This window comes from Passer domesticus, chromosome 13, assembly GCF_036417665.1.
Source record: "Passer domesticus isolate bPasDom1 chromosome 13, bPasDom1.hap1, whole genome shotgun sequence".
NCBI lineage: Eukaryota > Metazoa > Chordata > Aves > Passeriformes > Passeridae > Passer > Passer domesticus.
Genome location: NC_087486.1, coordinates 16,595,569 through 16,615,691, shown reverse-complemented (window position 1 = coordinate 16,615,691; position 20,123 = coordinate 16,595,569). Strand labels below are relative to the sequence as shown.

The window sequence follows — 20,123 nt, the reverse complement described above, 5'->3', positions numbered from 1 at the left end:
CTGGATTTGTGGGTGGTTTATGTTGGAGTTTCCCTGGGTGAAGGAGGTGCCACTGGAATGTGGTGTCACCACACAGGCAACGAGTTGTGAGTGGGCAGAGCAGCCGTCCCTGGTGGTGCCTCCAGATCAGAGCCATGCAGGGAAACTGAGGAATGACTCAGGCCAGTTCATTCCAGAGGTGTTGCCCAAAGGCCACGCCAAGTCCTGGGACCACTTTCAGCTCTGCCTCATTCCATAGGATCATAGAACATGGAATGGTTTGGAAATCAGTTTGATCTACCCCCTGCCAAGGCAGGGACACCTCCCACTGTCCCAGGCTGCTCCAAGCCCTGTCCAGCCTGGCCTTGGGCACTGCCAGGGATCCAGGGGCAGCCACAGCTGCTCTGGGCACCCTGTGCCAGGGCCTGCCCACCCTGCCAGGGAACAATTCCTAATTCCCAATATCCCATGTGTGGCAGTGCCAGAGGAACAGAAACCTCTGCCCTGTGCTTGCAGGGTAACACCACAGTGGGTTATGGGGGATTCCTCCATGTTATTACAACACTAATTAATCACTGGGCCTGACGGTTTTCCTGTGGGATCCTTCCCATGCTTCCCAGAAAGCCAAAGTGTCCCTGCAGTGCTGTAGTGGTGACAAGGCTGCTGTAAACAGGGAACTGAGCAGGGGCTGCATGTCCAACCTCTTTTAAAAACTAATTTTTAAAGGTTTTGGGAAATAATCTTCTTTCTCTGGAGTCAAACCTTGCAATGTGGGGCTGTTTTGGGAGTGCAGGAGGCCTCAGCTGTGTCCATGTGAGATCAGAGTGGAGATGGGCTCAGGGAGGTAATTCTGAGTTTTCCAGAGCTGCCATTCCCCAGGGATGTGGGAGCTGGGATGTGATTGGCACCTGCTGGGCTGATGGACAGGCGGGGGAGCCGGGGAGGGGGGCAGGCACAGTTCCCTCTGCAGGAGCAGAGCGTGGCTCCTGTTCCCGCTAATCCCATTAGGGCTGCTGGCACTAAGCCCTGAGCCCTGCCTGCTCCCGGGAGCCTGGGCCGTGCTCTGGGCCAGGCTCAGCTCGGGTGGATGGGCAGGAGAGCCCGGGCCAGGCAGCCGTGCCTCCTTGTGGGATTAAATCAGGGTGCCAGGCCAGCCTGGGCGTTCATACTGGGATAAAGGGGGGTCCTGGCACTGGGAGGGGCTGGGAGCAGGGCTGGGGTGGGGACAGGGTGGGGTGAGAGCTCTGGGGATGAGGGACAGGGACAGGGTGGGGTGAGAGCTCTGGGAATGAGGGACAGGGACAGGGTGGGTGAGAGCTCTGGGGATGAGAGATGGGGACAGGGACAGGGACAGGGACAGGGACAGGGACAGGGACAGGGACAGGGACAGGGACAGGGACAGGGACAGTGTGGGGTGATAGCTCTGGGGATGAGGGACAGGGACAGTGTGGGGTGAGAGCTCTGGGAATGAGGGACAGGGACAGGGTGGGGTGAGAGCTCTGGGGATGAGGGACAGGGACAGGGTAGGGTGAGAGCTCTGGGGATGAGGGACAGGGACAGTGTGGGGTGAGAGCTCTGGGGATGAGGGACAGGGACAGTGTGGGGTGAGAGCTTTGGGAATGAGGGACAGGGACAGGGTGGGTGAGAGCTCTGGGGATGAGAGATGGGGACAGGGACAGGGACAGGGACAAGGACAGGGTGGGGTGAGAGCTCTGGGAATGAGGGACAGGGACAGGGTGGGATGAGAGCTCTGGGGATGAGGGACAGGGACAGCAGCGTGGGGGATGATCAGCTGGCCATGGAGACTCTCCTGTGCTGGAGGAGGACAGTTCCCCGCTGGCAGAGGAGCAGAGCTGCTGGCAGCAGCACCCCAGCCTTGTCCCCATCAGTGTGTGGTGGGAACAAACGGAGCCGAGCGTTCTGCTGGGCTCCAGCTCCAGAGCCCCCCGGGGAGGGGGCTGGGCCGCCTCTAAGTCTCCTAATCCCCTTCATCAGAGTGCCAGACAAGCAGAGACACCGCGCAAACTGCCTGGGGCTGGGCCCCCCTGCCTCCTCTGAGCTGCTGCAAATCCCAATCATCCTGCGGGCGATTACAGGGGCTTCTCCTGGAGCACAATATCCAATCTCCCCCAGAGGCCACCGCAACATATGCAGGGCCGGGCTCCAGGGCACGGCGGGCTCGCCTCTCGCTCATCCTGTTACCGGAGAGCCGGGCAGGGACGTGCGGGGCCGGGCAGCCCCGGGGCAGCGGGGATGGAGGCAGCGGGGATGGGGCAGCGGGGATGGAGGCAGCGGGGAAGGAGGCAGCGGGGATGGAGGCAGCGGGGATGGAGGCAGAGGGGATGGAGGCAGCGGGGATGGAGGCAGCGGGGAAGGAGGCAGAGGGGATGGAGGCAGCGGGGATGGAGGCAGCGGGGAAGGAGGCAGCGGGGATGGAGGCAGAGGGGATGGAGGCAGAGGGGATGGAGGCAGCGGGGATGGAGGCAGCGGGGAAGGAGGCAGAGGGGATGGAGGCAGCGGGGATGGAGGCAGCGGGGATGGAGGCAGAGGGGATGGAGGCAGCGGGGATGGAGGCAGCGGGGAAGGAGGCAGAGGGGATGGAGGCAGCGGGGATGGAGGCAGCGGGGAAGGAGGCAGAGGGGATGGAGGCAGCGGGGATGGAGGCAGCGGGGAAGGAGGCAGAGGGGATGGAGGCAGCGGCTGCCCCGAGCCGCCGCCCCGCTCCTCCAGAGCTCCGGGCTCCTCCCAGCCCCGATTCGGCCCCGATTCCTCCCCTCTCCATGGTCCTGCTCTGGAGGTTTCACAGCTGCCTGTGGGAATCGTGGATTTAAACACATTTCGTGATTAAAAAAAAAAAAAAAAAAGTGGTGTCAGCTTTTCCGTTCTGTTGGAATCTCTGCCCTGAGCACTGGGCTGGCTCAGCGGTGATCCAGAGCCCTGCTGCCGTGCCAGGGGGATTTGTGGCCATCAGCACAGCAGAAAGAGCCGTCCCGTTGCTCATCCAAGGAAAAATCCACCCTGCTGGGCCCTCCCTGCTCAGGCAGATCTGCTGGCTCACTCCGCAGTTGCTTGGCCCAGGAACTGCCTCAGCACCTTTCAGATTCTTTAAGGACGTGGTGAGGATGGGTCAGGCTGTTCTGAGGTTCCCACCTGGCTCCCTGTTTCCAACTGCCAGAAATGCCCATTGCTCTGGGAGCCAGGAACTTGGGCAAGCACAGATGGGGATGGGGGCGAGGCCCTGAGGGTGCCCAGAGCAGCTGTGGCTGCCCCTGGATCTCTGGCAGTGCCCAAGGCCAGGCTGGACATTGGGGATTGGAGCAGCCTGGGACAGTGGGAGGTGTCCCTGCCATGGCAGGGGTGGCACTGGGTGCCTTTCCAGCCCAAACCCTTCTGGGCTTCTGTGTTCCTGTGGCTACTGAAAATCCAGCTTTAAACCTCCAGTGCTTAGGACTGAGCAAAGTCCTGCTGGGAAAACCCTCAGGAGGAAATGGTGCCACTGCACTGCTGGAGCCAGCAAGAGATCCCAAACCTCATCCCCATTACCATGCAAGCCCTGGAAATGACCCTGCCAGGCCTGTGCAGGCAGCTGGACAGCTGGGGCTGCAGGTCAGGCCCTCGGGAGGCACAGGAATTAAATTTCCCATCAAAATGGATGTCCCTGGCCTGGCACTCTCCCAGCTCCCGCTGTAAGCCAGGACCCAATTAAGCCAGAGATACCTGGAAAAGCCAGGTCACAACAGAGCTTTGGCACGAGCCCAGCCCAGCCCTGTCACTCGCTGTGCCCAGCAGCCACCCCTCAGCCCTCAGGGATGGCCAGGAGCTCCCACCTCCAGCCAGGAGTGAATCCCCACGGACTGAGCAGGGACACCGAGGCCACATCACCCCATCCATGGAGCCCCAGCAGCTGGGACAGTCCTGGGGTGCAAGATTCCTGTTCCCACCCCATGCAGGGCTCCCTGGGCACCCATTCCCATGGTGGGGGGGCTCCTGATGGGATCCCTGTGCCCATTCCTGTTCCCAGCCCCTGCAGGGCTCCCTGGGCACCCATTCCCATGCTGGGGGGCTCCTGCTGGGATCCCTGTGCCCATTCCTGTTCCCCCCCCCCCTGCAGGGCTCCCTGGGTACCCATTCCCATGGTGGGGGGCTCCTGCTGGGGTCCCTGTGCCCAAGCCCCGGCCGTGCTGGGCAGCTGCAGCACCCGCAGCATCCGCAGCCCCTTCGCAGCCAGTAATTGATGTGTGCTGCCATGGAAACCAGAGGGCTCCAGCCCGGCTGGATGCGAGCTCGGGGCTCTGCCGGAGGAGTGGAAGGCTTCGTGTGCCGATGTGGGGTGAGGGGAGAGCACAGGAGCCGGGAGGAGAGGCAAGGGGGGAACGAGGAGGGCAGGGAGTGGGTGGGACAGGGCCAGCAGAGGGGGGAAGGAGGCACAGATGGCGTCAGGGAGGGGTCTGGATATCCTGGGATGGCTGAGGAGGAGGGAGTGTGAGGGCATGGAATGTTCAGGACAGACAGGGAGGGCCTGGGGCTGTCTCTGCTTAGGAAAACTCCCTTTGGTCACCTGTTTTGAGGGCAGCTCTGCCCTCACCACCCTCAGCATCCGGACCCTCTTTCCTTGGGATGGCAGCAAAGGGGGCTGACCAGGGTGCCTGGGGACTCATACAGGGTCCCTGGGGACTCATCCCTGCTCCCAGCTGGCTTCGTCCTGCCCTGAGGGGCAGCTGAGAGCCCCCCAGGTGTGAGCACAAGGGGCAACCCCTAAGGATTGGGGGCACTGGATCCCCTCTGATGGCCCTGCAGAGCCCTGGGGAGGGGATGGCTCAGAAGGAGTCTGCAAAGGGGAGACCAAGCTTCATCTCCACGTGGGAACTCCTCTTTCCTGGAGTCTTCCAAGCTGGGAAGGAGCCTTTGCCTGGTGGTCCAACCACAGCGAGCCCAGAGCTGAGCAGGGAGAGGTGCGAGGCTGTGTGTGAGCTCAGCACAGCCCAGATGTGCCACACCTGTATGGAACCCCCCAGAGAGGGGAGCCACCCTACCCCAAGCCAGGAAACCACCCAGGATCATTGGGATCCTGTGCACAGGCAGCCAGGGAAACCCCACAGCCAGGGCTGGAGGAGCTCCCTGCAGCTGGGGTGGGAACAGCCACAAACGTGCCTGGTTTGGAGGGGCCCAGATGCTTCCAAAGGGTCTGAAATACCCAAAACCCCCATTAATGCCTGGGAAAGGAGCTGGTGAAATGGTGGCAAACAGAGAAAGTCTCCAAGGAGTGGTGGTGGAGATGGGAGAGGGTCCAGAGAGCTTGGAAAGGATTTTCCCTGATTCCCACCTTGGCTGGGGACAGGTGCAGGCAGCCTTGGGGCTGGAGGTGTTTTTTCATTGAAATATTGGGGTTTCAATCATAGAATCAATCATAGAATCACGGAATGGCTTGGGCTGGAAGGGACCTGAAAGCTCCTCCAGCTCCAACCCCCTGCCATGGGCAGGGACACCTTCCACTGGAGCAGGATGATCCAACCTGGCCTTGCAGGAGCCTGGTCTGTGGGACACTGCTCTGGGGGCTTTTCCTCCTTGTGCTTGTGCAGGAACAGCCTCAGGCTGGCAAACAGGGAGCCAAGAGCAGGGCAGGCAGGCTGGTGGATCCCAAAGCCTCCGGGTCTTTCTTCCCCTGAGGGTGCTCAGGGGGCGGCGGGGGAAGGAGCAGGCAGGCCCAGAAGCAGCCGGGTTTTCACACTTTTATTGTAAAGCTTTAGGAAGGGCTAATTACAATGGAGTTGGTCATCTTGACAGCTCAGCAAACGAACGGAACAGGGGAGAACGGAAAGGGGCATCACGACGGTGTCATGCTCACGGCTCCGAACAGAAAGAGTTACAAGGGAATCAATTGTGCTCACAGCGCCCGGGGAAAACCAAGCCCAAGGCCCAAAGGCTTCCCCGCACAGGGAAATGCATCACACATTGAGCAGTACAACCTTAGCAAGAGGCGTCGCCTTAGACATAGGGCACCATCTGAAAAATAGTGGGGGGACTTTACTCTGCCATAGGATTTCTCCTTTTAGAAAAGCTACACCTGCATGTACATAAAACTGTACAAAAAACAAGGCATCACAAGCAAGGAAATGAAATCTCGTATAAATAGAACCAACACTGAAGAGCTACAAAGGGGTCGCTTAGATCCTTCCCACGCAGCCCGCCTGCTCCCTGGCTCCCACCTTTGGTTTTCCCCCTGGCTTGTCCTAGTGCAGTGTGAGATACAGTGAACCCTCCTCCTCCCTGTGCTTGTCTGGACTGGAGCCCGTGGGGAGCTGTCCTCCCCCCACGCGCACAGAGGCTTTATCCTTCTGGCTTATAATTGTGCAAATGAGCTTCTTCCCACAGCACCTCGTCCTCGCCCTCCCCCAGGACTGATCCCCAGAGACACTGGCAGCTTCCCCCCGGGGAAAAATCCCCTCAAACCCCTCTCCCAGGACTGATGGCCGGCACCCTCTCCTCCCCAGGGACCCATCCCCCTGCACCCCTGGTACCCCGCTGAGGCCCCGGTCCCATTGTCCCCCTCTGGGCTTCCCCACACACCCACCAGTGCCCCGAGACCCCCAACCCCTCTGTGCCCCATACACCCAACCCTGGCCCCACCGTGCTCCCCTTCAACCCCCCACCAGCCCTCTGTGCACCCCCACAGGACTCAGCCACCCCCAAACCCATCCCCACCCCCGGGGACCCCCTGCACTCCCCCCTCCCTCCGCACCGTGCTCGCACTGAGGACCTCGCCAGGTGCTCCAGGAGACAGCACAGCAATTCCAGCCACAGGAATTCCAGCCTCGGGATCCCTCTGGAGACCCCAGCACAAGGTAGGGAGCCCCCCGCCGGGATGAGGTGGTCTTGGACAAGCCCCCCCGGGATGTGGCTCTCTGGGGGTCCCCAAGAGGGGCACTGGACACTGCCACTGGGCCCAGGGGAGGCGTGAGCAGCCGAGTCGGCAGTGGAGTCAAAGATCGTGGCCAGCGCGGCCAAATTGCACATTCTGCCCAGTTTGGCCCTGAAACTACAGAGCTACAATAAAAACAAGGTCAGGAGCGGCACCTGCTCAGGCAGCCACACCGGGGGAACGCGGCCCCGCAGGGCAGAGCAGGAATCCCGGCCGGGCGGGCGGCGGGAGCCCCACGGGAGCATCCCCCGGCTCCAGGGCCCCGGCCGGGCGGGAGCAGCAGCGGGAGGCCGGGAGGAGGGTCCTGCCTCCTCCGGCTGGCACCGCCGGCTGCCGGGCCGCGGGGATGCGGGGTGGCAGCGGTGCCACCCGGGGAAGGCAGGGCTGGGGCACGAGGGGCACCAGGGACACGAGGCAGCGGGTGCGAGCAGGCGCCTTCTGCCGCCCTTCCTCTGCCCCCCGGGCTCGGCTGGCACCGGGTCCCCTCGGGGAGCCGGCTGCGTCTGCCGCTGCCCCATCGCGGGGAGAGGAGCTGCTCAGAGCACGGTGCTGGGGGGAGAGGCTGGGCAGGGGGTCCCGACAGGCACTACAGCTATGGCAGGACAGGCCCTGCCCCGGCCTGCGGGGTCCCTGTGCCCCGGAGCCCGGCGGAGCCCCGCGGGCACAGCCCGGGCGCCACAGGAGGCCCGTCCTGCCGGCCTCGCTCCCTCAGGAAGGTGCCAGAGCTGGAGACGGGAAGCACAAGGGTGCAGCACGGCCCCTCCCGCGGCCCTGAGGGAAGGGCTACCCAGGAATGAAGCGAGAGTCGCCCGGACCCCTCCGGCCAGGGGTGCACCCCAAAACCAGGGCTGTGCCCCGGCTGCCAAGGGAGCAGCGACAGAGCCAGGGGTCCCCCTCGGGAAGCCCTGTAGGGGCAGGGGTTCCTCTCCCCCCGCCCCAGGTGGGGACCCTGCACGGGAGCTGAGGATGCCGGGGCAGCGGGGACCTGCCGGGAGACCGGTGGACCTTTGACAATGGAAGAGAAAGCTGGACCCCGTGAGAGTGGCCCTGTGGCCTAAGGGCAGCGGAGTCCAGCGGGCAGGGGCTCGGCGGCCCCCGGTGTGACCCTGAGACAAAGCTCCTCCTCACAAAGGCAATGGTGGCTTTACAGGCGGATGGGACGGAGGTCGAGGGCACGGCACAGCCTGGCCTCGTGGGCATCCCCTGCCCCGGAGGAGGCCCGAGGCGATGGGCCGAGAGCCGGAGCCGCTGGCGACCTCCCTGCCAGCAGAGGCGGACTGAGGGCTTCTCCGGACCCAGCCGGTCCCTTCCTGGGGACATCCCCTCCCCGGACCCAGCCGGTCCCTTGACTGGGGGCTTCCCCACCCCTCCTCCACCCGCCAGGCGCAGGGCCACCACCGGGGACACCCCCACCCCCAAAGCAGCCCCCAGCTATGGCACCGGGCAGTCCCTAGGGACCCTGGAGCTTGTGGGCACAGTGACAACGTTCAGAAAGAGATCCAGGCTGAAAAACAGCAAAGTCCCTACAGTCCGGCCAGGATGCTGCCCCTCTCCTCCAGCTCCCCAGCTGCTGTTTCAGGGACTGATCACATCTCTATTTACAATATAGAACATGAGTGCGGGCCGGACGCTGCGCTCCCAGGGGCTCTTCCACGCAGAAAACCATTCAAAGCTGGAACTTGCTCCCTGTGGTTTGTTATTTTTTTCTCTTTTTTTTTTTGTTTTGTTTTGTTTTTTCCTCTTTTTTTTGTCTGCTTTTTTTTCTCATTTTGTTTTGTTTTGTTTTCTCTTTAAACGTCTTTCTTTTTTGTTTGTTTCAAGGACAATAAAAAGTTGCGATCAGGCAGGACTTGAATGTCATTCCTATAAGATTCGTATTTACAGGAGTCTACAGCAAAGAGACAGGCAGCTGGCTCCCCGTGCTGGGGGACACTCCTCGTCCTATGCCCCAGGAACTCCACCAGCTCTGCGTGGACCTTTGGTACGTAAGCCCTTCTCTCCCTTCTCCGTGCCCTCCGCACCAGGAGCCTGCCCAGCCCTCCCCGGCAGCAGTTCGGGATGCTCGGCAATCGGGGTTGGGATGCTTTTCACCCTCCCCACCCACCCCCAGCCCCGGGCAACACGGGGTTAAAAAGGCTCTCCTCTCATCCCTGCCTCGCCCTGCCCTGCTCCCCGCAGAGCCCCCTGCCTTGGAGAAGGGCCGGAGCCATAAAGCATCAAAGTGGAAAATGTTCCTCTGGCCTCAGCTCCCTGCCCCTCACGCCCAGCCTCACAGGTAGATCTCCCTCTTGGTGGTCTGGGCCGAGGGGGTGGTGGCTGGCTGGAAGTCCGAGGTCTGGGTGAGAGGAATTTCCTCCATGGGAGAGTCCTTGCAGGGCTCATGGCTACTATTGGAGAAGGCACTGTACGTGGGGAGCAGGCGGAGGTTGGCCATTTTGGTGCTGCGCTCTTCTGACAGTCTGGGGCTGCCGTTCCCGACTTGCTCTTGACTCCCTCTGTCTTGGTAAGGCACAAAAGTGGAGAGTTTGAGGGCGTTCTTGGGCCTGCGGCTGGGGGAGGACTGGCCAGGCATCCAGCAGGTGTCGGAGTGGCCGAACTCTGTGCACTCCCGGGTGCAGGTCCCAGTCATGGCTACATCGGGCAGAGGCCGGAGATCTGCGAGGAACAAGGGACAGCGGCGTTACCCCCGGGAACTCCAGCTTGGGGACCCTGCCTCGGGAACCCCGGCTTGGGAACTCCACCTTGGGAACCCTTCCTCAGGAACTCTGCCTTGGGAACCCCACCTTGGGAACCCTTCCTCAGGAACCCTGCCTCAGGAACCCCGCCTTGGGAACCCTTCCTTGGGAACCCCACCTTGGGAACCCTGCCTCAGGAACTCTGCCTTGGGAACCCCACCTTGGGAACCCTTCCTTGGGAACCCCACCTTGGGAACCCTTCCTTGGGAACCCTTCCTTGGGAACCCTGCCTCAGGAACCCCACTTTGGGAACCCTGCCTTGGGAACCCCCTCTTGGGATGCGGGGATGAGCAGCAGGGACTGGACATCTCCATCCTACCCATGCTGGGAGGGACAGCCGGACTCACGGACACCCCAGGAGCCGGACCTACATGAACACCTCAGGAGCTGGACCCATGGACACCCCAGGAGCTGGACCCACAGACAAAAAAATGGGAGCAAAGCAGAGCTGCGAGGGAAACCCAAAGCCACAGAGAAACAGAAGGCAGAGCACAGGGCCAGTCCCTCTGGACACCAGGATTGCACAGGGAGGCTCCACAGCTTGGATTTGCACCACAGGACACACGCTGCCACACCAGGCTTGATCCCAGAAGCTGGAACCTGCTAAGTTCCAGGAATTCCCATTGGGCACTGTGGCATCCCATGGCATCACTGTGCAGAGACAGAACTGCCCTGGAGTCAGCTCCAAGGCACAGCCGTGTGTCCTGGGCAGCATCCTCGGGCATCCCTGCCCTGCTCCCACCAGATATTCCAGGCCCAAATTCCACATTCCAGCCTCCCCTGGCACCCTCAGCAGGAGCCACAAGCCCAGCCAGAAGTCCTGGTCCCCTGTGGAGCCTGGAATCCCCAAGCACATGGAGGCAAAGCCATGCCCACCCCGAGAGAGGCCGGAGATGCCGTGGGGTGCCCTGTGCACCAAACCCCGAGGGAGCCCAGCACCCCAGGGCACCACAGCTCCCTGCTCCTGGCACAGCCGGGACACTGAGCACCAGTCAGACCGATTCACATACTGGTGTCCTCACACACCAGCCACCCCCTGCCCCAGGTGTCCCTGAGCCTTGGCCAGGTGTCCTTGGCACAGGCAGCACCTGTCACAAGGCTTCTGAGGCCAGAATTTGGCACTTCCATGCAGAGCTGAGTGTCCCTCCCAGATCCATCCCAGTCACGAGCCATTCCTTGATTTCTGCCCCAGTTTGGGACACCACAGAGTGCCCCAGGACATGTCACTGCCTGCTGCCACAAGCAGATCCAGCCTGGTGCTGATGTTGGGGTGGAAGCAGGGGCTGCTCATGACCTTGAGGCTGCTTGGACTTCCAGATGGTTCCCAAAAATCCTCTCCATGTCTCCACCACTGTGGACTCTCCATCCCATCCACTGACAGACTGATGGAGGGAGACACTAAGGATCTCTGGGGACCTGAGACCTGTGGGGCTCCCCCTTCCCACGGGACACACACTGGTCCACACAATTCCCTCATCCCAAAAGCAGAGCAGACCCAGAGGCACTTCCTGAGCTCTGGAAAGAAGCAAACCAGAGCACCATGGTGGGGTTTCTGCCCTGGCCAAGGCTCCCTCCTGCCGCCAGTTTGGGACTGCCACACACCCGAGTCACCCTGGCACAGCTTTCACACACAGGATGCAGGAGAAGGCTCCAGACAATGCTGGGAATGCTTGACACCGGCATGGACGAAGGGGTGAAGTCAGCAGCCAACCACTGTGTGGGCACATCTTGCCCTAAACCAGCCCCCAGTGATGCTCCCAAACCCTCAGTGGGGGCTGAGGCAGCCCAGTGCCCCCCTGGGGCCTGTGCCCACGTTCCATCCCTGGCACCCACGGGAGCTCCCCCTGGCAGCTGGGACATCCTGGCGGGAGCCACACGGACATACCTGATGGCAGCCCCCCTTCACAGCCTGCTCCGCTCAGGGGACTCTGATGAGGGGCAGAAAAAGGACGACAGCGTCACATCAGTGCACAGCCCTGGCTCCACACCCCCTCAGCCTCTGCCACCCCTGTCCCCCTGCTCCCCGCTGCCTCCTCGGCCTCTCCTGGCCCTGCTCCAGCCTCCTGGAGGCTGCTCCGCCACTGCTGCTCCTCCCTCACTCCTTGCTCCGGCTTTATCCTCATCCTCCCTGGAGCCCAGCGGCCCTGGCGGGACTCACACGGGACACTGGGAGCCACCTGGGTGGTGACACCAGAAACTCGGGCACGCGGAGGGGTTGGGGCTGTGCACGTACACATGGACACACACAGGGATACACACATGGATACACACAGGGATACACACACAGGGATACACACATGGACACACACGGGGATACACACACAGGGATACACACATGGACACACACGGGGATACACACACATGGACACACACATGAATACACACACATGGACACACACAGGGATACACACATGGATACACACGGGGATACACACCCATGGACACACACAGGGATACACATGTGGATACACACAGGGCTACACACGGAGGGATACACACACAGGGATACACACATATGGATACACACACATGGACACACACACATGGACACACACAGGGATACACACATGGATACACACATGGATACACACATGTATACACACATATGGATACACATATGGACACACACACAGGGATACACACACAGGGATACACACCCATGGACACACACAGGGATACACACACAGGGATACACACATGGATACACACATATGGATACACACAGGGATACACACACATGGATACACACCCATGGACACACACAGGGATACACACATGGATACACACACCGATACACACAGGGACACACACACATGGACACACACATGAATACACACACATGAATACACACCCATGGACACACAGAGGGATACACACGTGGATACACACCCATGGATACACACCGGGATACACACACAGGGATACACACATATGGATACACACAGGGATACACACATATGGACACACACATGGACACACACAGGGATACACACAGGGATACACACGTGGATACACACCCATGGATACACACAGGGATACACACATATGCATAAGCACATATGGATACACACATGGATACACACATATGGATACACACAGGGATACACACGTGGATACACACCCATGAACACAGACAGGGATACACACGTGTGGATAAACACACACATGGACACACACATGAATCCACACTCGGATACATCCCAGCAGGATGCTCCGCCCTGCTCGCGGCGCGGGGGACAGCCATGCTCACACTGCGGGGACAAAAGCAGCAGCACAAAGCAGCCCAGGGGACACGGCGGTGGCATGGGCAGCACGAGAGCACAGCTTGGCAGGGCACGTCCTTGGCCATGCACCAGCGGCCCATTTCCTGGGGAATTGCCTTGACTCTCTCTCCCACGTGAGATACAAAACCAGAGGCACAACGGCTCCGTTTTCATCCCCACTCTGGGCAAGCAGAAGCAGAGGACGGAATCTGAATCCAAGAGGATTCATCAGGTTTTCCTCTCAGGACCACAGGATGCTCCAGTGGCCTTGCAGTGGCTTGGGCATTTTGAGGTCGTGTTTTGTGGTCTTTCCCTTGTGTCCATGAGGAATTATCACCATCCTTTCCTCACCAACTTTCCTCCTGGATGTCCTTTCCTCTGGCAGAAAGGCCCTGGTGCTCTGTGCTCCCAGGGGAGTGGATGGGAGCCATCCCCTCTTCCTGGGGCAGAAGGAGCTTTGCCGAGCCCACAGAGGGGACTGGCAGGACTCAAATAAAATCCACCTCTGCAGGGAACAAAGCTACGGAGATTTCCTCGTGCCAGCAGCAGCTTGGGAATGGCAGGATCAAGCAGGAACGCTGTGTTCAGGGTCTTTTATTCTGCTCTACCCATTGTCTGCTCCTGGCACTGAAGCCTTTTTCCAGTGTTGTCCCCTTGCTTGCAGAGCCACTGAGGAGCGGATTCTGTGCCATGAGCCCGGAACAGGGCAGGGTGGAATTCCTGAATAGCTGGGACTGGGAAAACACGACCCCATGGCCTAATTCCCAGCACATGCTAGTGGCTCAGGGACTCCGATGTGCCACCAGACAAGCACAGTTCCCTCCTTGGTGGGAATTTTGCCCACGGATTTTCCCCAGTTTTGTGGGGTGGTGAGGAGACAGGCCCACACCTCAGGGTGCACAAAGGGTACTCGGGATTTCTGATCCTCCTCCACTCAAAACACACTTTTGTGCCTCTGAGCCCCTGGAATGTGACAGCATTCCCAGGGATGAAGAGGATGGCCACGCCCTCTCTGGTATCAGGGTATCCTGGTCACGCCAAGTAAAGTTTTGTGCAGCTGCCGTGTTTTCCTGAGCTTTGGCCCATCCTGGTTATTCCAAGCCACCAGACTGTGCTTCCCAGGCAGGGAAGTGGTTGCTTGGGCATTCACAACCCTCACATCCTCCTGGCTCCCCAGTTCCTGCAGCTTTGCCTCTCTCTGGCATCCCTATGTCAGCTGCCTCAGGGTGCTCTCCTCCTCAGGGATGAACCCAGGGCAGGAAAAGCCGGATCCCTTTGGTTTCTTGGGGAGCAAGGTTGGGGTTTTACACCAGGATGCCCTCAGAGATGCCAGGTTGGCTCCTCTGGGAAGAGGCACAAATTGGTGCTGCTGTTAATTATTCCTGTCTCCCTCTCTCCCCACCCAGGGCAGGAGCTCATCTGGTCACAGGGCTCCTCCAAAACCTTCCTGGGGGATTCCAGCACAGCTCTGGGGCACTTTGGGAACAAGACAAGAGCAGCAGGCTCAGCCAGCAGCGCTTCCATCTCCTGCAGGAGATGGGCAGAGGTTCTCTCACCCTCTGCAAGCCCAAGCAGAGGCTGAGCCAGCCCCGAGCATGTTTTTTATGCCAGCCTGGTTTTTATCCCCAGCCTGGTTTGGTCCTCCCGTGTCTTCCACTTGCGTCAGTGCAGGGAGAGCAGGGATGGATGATGCAGCACAGGAGAAGTCTTGGAAGGGAGGGGAAGTGCTGGAGCAGCTCTGGGAGGGGAAGCAATGGGGTTGTGACAGAGCAGAGCATGCCAGAGGATGCAGAGAAGCCCAGGAAAGGGGAGGAGGGAAGCACAGCATGCCAGGAGGGACTGGAGAGGCTCGGTGGTGTGGGGAAGGGGAGTGTGGGGAGAGCAGCTGGGAGGAAAACCAGATGCTTTCCCAAAGCATCAGAAAAGAGAAAAGGGATCAGAAAGAGCCTTCCTCCCTCCCTGGGGAGAACTCATTCCAGCCAGCTGCCCCAAAAGCAGAGTCCCAGAGCCCTGACTGTGCTGGCCCTGGGGACAGAGGGATGGAGCAGGGCCCACGCTGCACCCCGGGGTGCCAGGGGTTCCAAAGGTCCATCCTGAGCCAGCGAGAGGGGCAGGGCTCCCAGGAGAGGCAGCTTGGCCACCATGCTGTGGACACCTGGAAATGCCTCCTCTCCCATTCCAAGCCCTCAGTGCTCTGCAGACTCCTCTGGGATGTCCCTGAGGGTGGTGGCCCCCATGACATCACCTCCCAGCAGCACTGGCCCTCCTCCCTGTGCAACAAGGACTCCCTTCCCGCCCCACAGCTCTTGGCAGTCGGCACCATTCCCTATTTCACCATTCCTGGTTCTCCTGCACCATGGCTCCTACAGGAACACTCCCATGGGCTCCCCGCTGCCCATGGCAGAGCTGCTGGCAGGCCCCATCCTGCCGTGCCAATGTTCTCCACAGGTGCCACTCTCCTGCAGCGCCACTCCTCACAGCTGTGTCCCCCCAGGTGAGTCCCTCCAGGTGTGTCCCCCCAGGTGTGTCCCCCACGGCGCACTCCCCAAGGCACAGCTTTCCCACGGCGCTCCTCCCTCCAGGTGCCATTCCCTGCAGCGCCATTCCTGGGAAGTGCCGTCCCCCACAGCGTTGCTGTCTCCAGGTACAGGTCCCCCAGGGTGCCACGTCCTGCAGGTGCCATGTTCTGTGCTGCTGCTGCCTCCAGGTGCTGCCTCCCCCGCTGCTGCCTTCCCTGCAGGCAGCGCTGCTGCAGTGGAGCCATCTCCTCCAGGTTCCATGTTTTACAGCACTGCTCCCTCCAGATACCACTTCCCTGCGGAGCTGCTTCCTCCAGGCACCAGTGCTGCTGCTCCCCTCCCTCCTCAGACACCCTTGGAACAGCTGGGATTGTGCAGCCCAACATCCCATGTTCTTACTCTGGCTAGCCCCATTGCTACCTTATCCAATTCCATCCCATCCCATCCCATCCCATCCCATCCCATCCCATCCCATCCCATCCCATCCCATCCCATTCCATTGCTATCCTATCCTATCCTATCCTATCCTATCCTATCCTATCCTATCCTATCCTATCCTATCCTATCCTATCCTATCCTACCCTATCCTATCCTATCCTATCCTATCCTATCCTATCCTATCCTATCCCATCCCATCCCATCCCATCCCATCCCATCCCGTCAGGAGCTTCCTGCAGGGAACAGGAGCTCCATGCCTCATTCCCAACACGTTTTCCCCTTGGCAGGGCTCTTGGGTGAGGGGAGCTGTGCTGCAGGTGGCTCTGGAGCCAGGATCTCCTTCACAAGGCTCACCGACAAGGTGCTCCTTCACAGTTCCCAAATGAGGGGGGCACAGCCAGTGCATTATCCCAGCAGGGAATAATAGAATATTCTGAGCTGGGAGGGACCCACCAGGATCATCCCAGTCCAGCTTTTGGCCCTGCCCAGACCCCCCAACAATCCCCCTGTGCATCCCTGGCTGTCCAAAGGCTCCTGGAGCTCTGGCAGCCTCGGGCCGTGCCCATTCCCTGGGGAGCCTGGGCAGTGCCAGCACCCTCTGGGGGAGAACCTTTCCCTGGTGTCCATCCCAAAGCTCCCGTGCAGCCGCTGCCTCCTTCCCTGAGCTCTGCCCTCGGCTCCTCTGCTGCAGCTGAACCAGCCCAGTGCCCTCAGCCCTCCTCGGGTGGCTCCTCCAGAGCCTTCCCAGCCCCGGCCCCTCCTTGGGGCACTCTGGAACAGCTTTGGGTCTCTGATGTTGTGGCACCCGAACTGCCCCAGCACTGGAGGTGAGGCTGCCCCTGAGCAGAGCGGGACAATCCCTGGCTGATCCCCCAGGACACCCTTTGGATGCAGGATCCCTCCCGCAGCTCCTCACCCATTTCTGGCCCATATTGCCGTGTGGACAAGCCCAGAGCTCATCAGTGTCCCCTGCAGAGCTGCTGGAGCGCTGCCCGTGCCCCCGGCGGGGATGGATGGGCATGGAGTGCTCAGAGCCGGAGCAGGGGCAGCGGCTCCTGCAGCTCCCGCAGCCCCGGCCTTCCCTGCCAAAGCTCCTGCAGCTCCTGCAGCTCTGGCCTCCCCCCGCAGCTCCCGCAGCTCCCCACGCAGCCGGCTGCAGGACCACTCCCAGCACTACACCACCCAGCCAGACGGCTGCAGGACCGATCCTAGCACTACAACACCCAGCCAGATGGCTTCCCAAACTTCCCACCCTCGCTCCAGATGGCTCCCGGTGTCGGAACCCGACCCGGCACTGCCCACGGAGGGGTGACTGCGGCTCCAAGCCACACCTGCGGCTCCCGGGGCAAGAACGAGCAGCACCCGCTCATCCACACATCCCCGGAGCAGCCCGGGTGCTGCCAGCACACAGACGGGTTTCTCCTGGGCTCTGCAGTCAGGAGATGGAACACAGCCCCAGCATTCCACCCGGCTCCCCAGCCCCGCTGGCTTTGCCTGGCTCCCAGGGGATGTGTCCTTCCCTTTCCCCACTCCCAGGGGACGTGTTCTTCCCTAGTCCCACTCCCAGGGGATCTGTTCTTCCCTTGCCTGGCTCCCAGGGGATGTGTCCTTCCTTTTCTCCACTCCCAGGGGACGTGTTCTTCCCTAGTCCCACTCCCAGGGGATCTGTTCTTTCCTTGCCCACCTCCCAGGGGATTTGTTTTCCCTTCTCCCTGCTCCCAGGGGATGCATTTCCTTTCCCCCACTCTCAGGGGATATGTTTTCCCTGCTGCAGTCACCCCGGCCACATCGCCAGAGCAACAGCAGGCAGAGCACCCAGGTGGATGTTCCTGGACACTAAGAGTGTCCCTGCAGGGCTCAGAACACACTGAGGGCTCCCAAAATCCCCATCACCCCACAGCTTCCCTGTGATACCCAGCAAAACAAATTCAACTCCCCTACAGCAGATTTTGTGATCATGGTGCCACCCCCATGATCGCCTACCCTGGCACAGAGGGGTTTCAACCTTCACTGGACTATAAAAAGCAGAATTATTACACTAAACCGCTGAATAATTATGTTAAGAAGCACCTAAATAGGATTACAGGGTTCAAAGGTTAGGAAATGCCAAAATTAGGATTGTCCAGGCAGCCTTATTGCTCCTCCTGCAAGTGCTTCGTGATGCAGAGCAGAGTCTCACTCTGATGGGAAATATTTCCCCTGGGGTCCCTTTGTGGCTTCCAGGGAGAGGACAGAACCTCCTGGGAGGTTTAACAGGGAAGAAGCTGATTTGCCAGGGAGATTCTGCCCCAGGGGCTGCAGAAACTGGGGAAGGTACAAGGAAAGGGTCAAGAGTTCACAGAAAACTCCTCCTCTAAAAAGGGGCTGAAGGATGGGGGGGTGTTGCTCTCCTAATGAGAAAAAACAGCAATTTTATCTCCTCCTTCCAGAAATAAAATATCTGGGCACATTTCACTGGCACTTCTCAACACATTTGGTACCTGGCACATGCCCTCTATGAAAAATCAGGTCCCTGCAGCTAAAACTCACAGCAGCCAAAAGCAAAGGCACAGAATGAGCATTGCTGGGCAATCCCCTCACTCGTGCTGCATAAAACAACCCAGTCCGGCTCCCCAGTGAAACCCTGGATCCATTCATATCCCAACACTATCCTCTGGCTGTCCTACAGACAGAGGCATTCCACAAATATCCACTGGAAAGGTTGGGAAGTCCACACCAATCCATGGAGTAACCAAACCCTCTTCCAGCATTGGCTCCTGCAGCACCCAGGTGAGCAACAGCACCTGAGGTTCCTTTAGGGGCACACAAAGCCCTAAAACCATGGAATTTGGGCAGTGGAGCTGCCCTCCTCCCCTCCCTGCCCCAGGAGCTGGGACAGGTGGGAGCTCAGGGCTAATGATGGTTATGTAAATCCCGGGGGAGCAGCACCACCTGCCATCCCCGGGGCTGCCAGCTCATGCATGCCTTGGATGCGCATTCCTGCTGCCCAAATTCCTCCTGATTGCTCCAGCCTGCATTCCCCACTCCCACCCGGCTCTGCACGGGATTCCACCCCTGGGGGGCTGGGAATGGCCTGTCCCCCCTGCAGGCACGGGCTCCCTGGGGACAGGGAATGGCTCTCCCAAAGTTCCTTGGAGACATGGCAATGCCTGTCCCAGAGCTCCCTGGGGACAGAGAATGGCCACCCCAGAGCTCCCTGGGGACAGGGAATGGCTCTCCCAAAGTTCCTCGGGAACACAGGAATGGCCACCCCAGAGCTCCTTGGGGACACAGGAGTGCCCAGCCCAGAGCTCCCTGGCACACTCTGGGTACCCTGTGCTGCCAGCCAGTGTGACCACAAGGGGCCAGGCCAGCAGGAGCAGTGTCACCAGTGCCACTCTGAGCACCCACTGCCCTGGTGACACAGTGCCCACAGCCCAGGTGCCCTTCCCAGCACTCTGGTGTGCTTCACTCTCAGCTGGACCTGGGTGAGGGACACGGGTGCCCCTGGTGGCACCAGGTCCTGGGGAGCTGCCAGTCCATATTATCACAGGTTGGTGACACACAGTGCTCCTCTTATCCTGTGTCCCCAAGTCCCCAGCTCTCCGAGAATCACTGGTGGTGGTTCCAGAGAGGCTGGAGACCTGAGCTGTGCCAGGATTGTGCCCTGTGGGGCTGGGGACAGTCGCCCCACCCAGCAGAGACATGTCACAGCAGCAAATGCTTCTTCCAGGAGAACCTGAGCACATAATCCTTGAGCTTTGAAAGTGCCTGAGCCTGTGAAAGGCCAGGTCTGATCCTTCCTGACCTGTCCCCTCTGCCCTGGGCTGGGGGGAGCACAGAGGTCCCCTCCAGCCTCATCCCACCCAAACCATGGCATTGCACCCTGGCATCCCTGGGGCTGGCCTGGGCACCCTCCTCCTGCTGCATCCCAGCACTCACCCAGCACCTGCAAGGGTTAATCTGCCTCTCCAGAGCTTCTCAAAGCTAATTAGAAAGAGCCTGGGCAAGTGTGGTGGCAGACACCAGTGCACTTATCTCCCCACTTCCGGGGCTCTGCCCTTATCATTTAATTAAAGCTGCAGCCTGCTTCCCTGGCTGGCAGCAGCTCATCACCGAGGGCACTGGAGCTTGAGGCAGCCTCTGCCAGCTCGCCAGGAAGAGCAGGAGAAGGGAGGAACAGTCCCCGGGAAGGACAATGAAAGGGAGAAGAAGATAAAGGAGGAGTCCCTCTGTGCTGGCTGGGGACTGGGAAGGCAGTGAGGGACCCAGAGTGCCACCCCTGTGCCAT

The 20,123-nt window shown here is 60.3% G+C and overlaps 1 protein-coding gene and 1 long non-coding RNA gene across 6 annotated transcripts in view; both read right to left on the bottom strand.

Moving 5' to 3' along the window:
* Positions 1–20,123, bottom strand: part of LOC135280088 (uncharacterized) — a 302,017-nt gene that overhangs the window by 11,742 nt on the left and 270,152 nt on the right. The gene's annotated exons all lie outside the window — the stretch shown is intronic.
* The window catches only part of PCDH1 (protocadherin 1), a 55,225-nt gene continuing 43,832 nt past the window's right edge, over positions 8,731–20,123 (bottom strand). For 3 of the 5 annotated variants that reach the window (XM_064388114.1, XM_064388113.1, XM_064388115.1), the window contains exon 5: positions 8,731–9,553. In XM_064388114.1, coding sequence (XP_064244184.1) covers positions 9,168–9,553 — 386 coding nt within the window. In that variant the 3' untranslated portion in view covers positions 8,731–9,167. Of the gene's footprint in view, positions 9,554–10,515; positions 10,529–11,518; positions 11,562–20,123 lie in introns of those variants that run through there. The other 2 variants (XM_064388116.1, XM_064388117.1) reach the window with 2 other exon arrangements.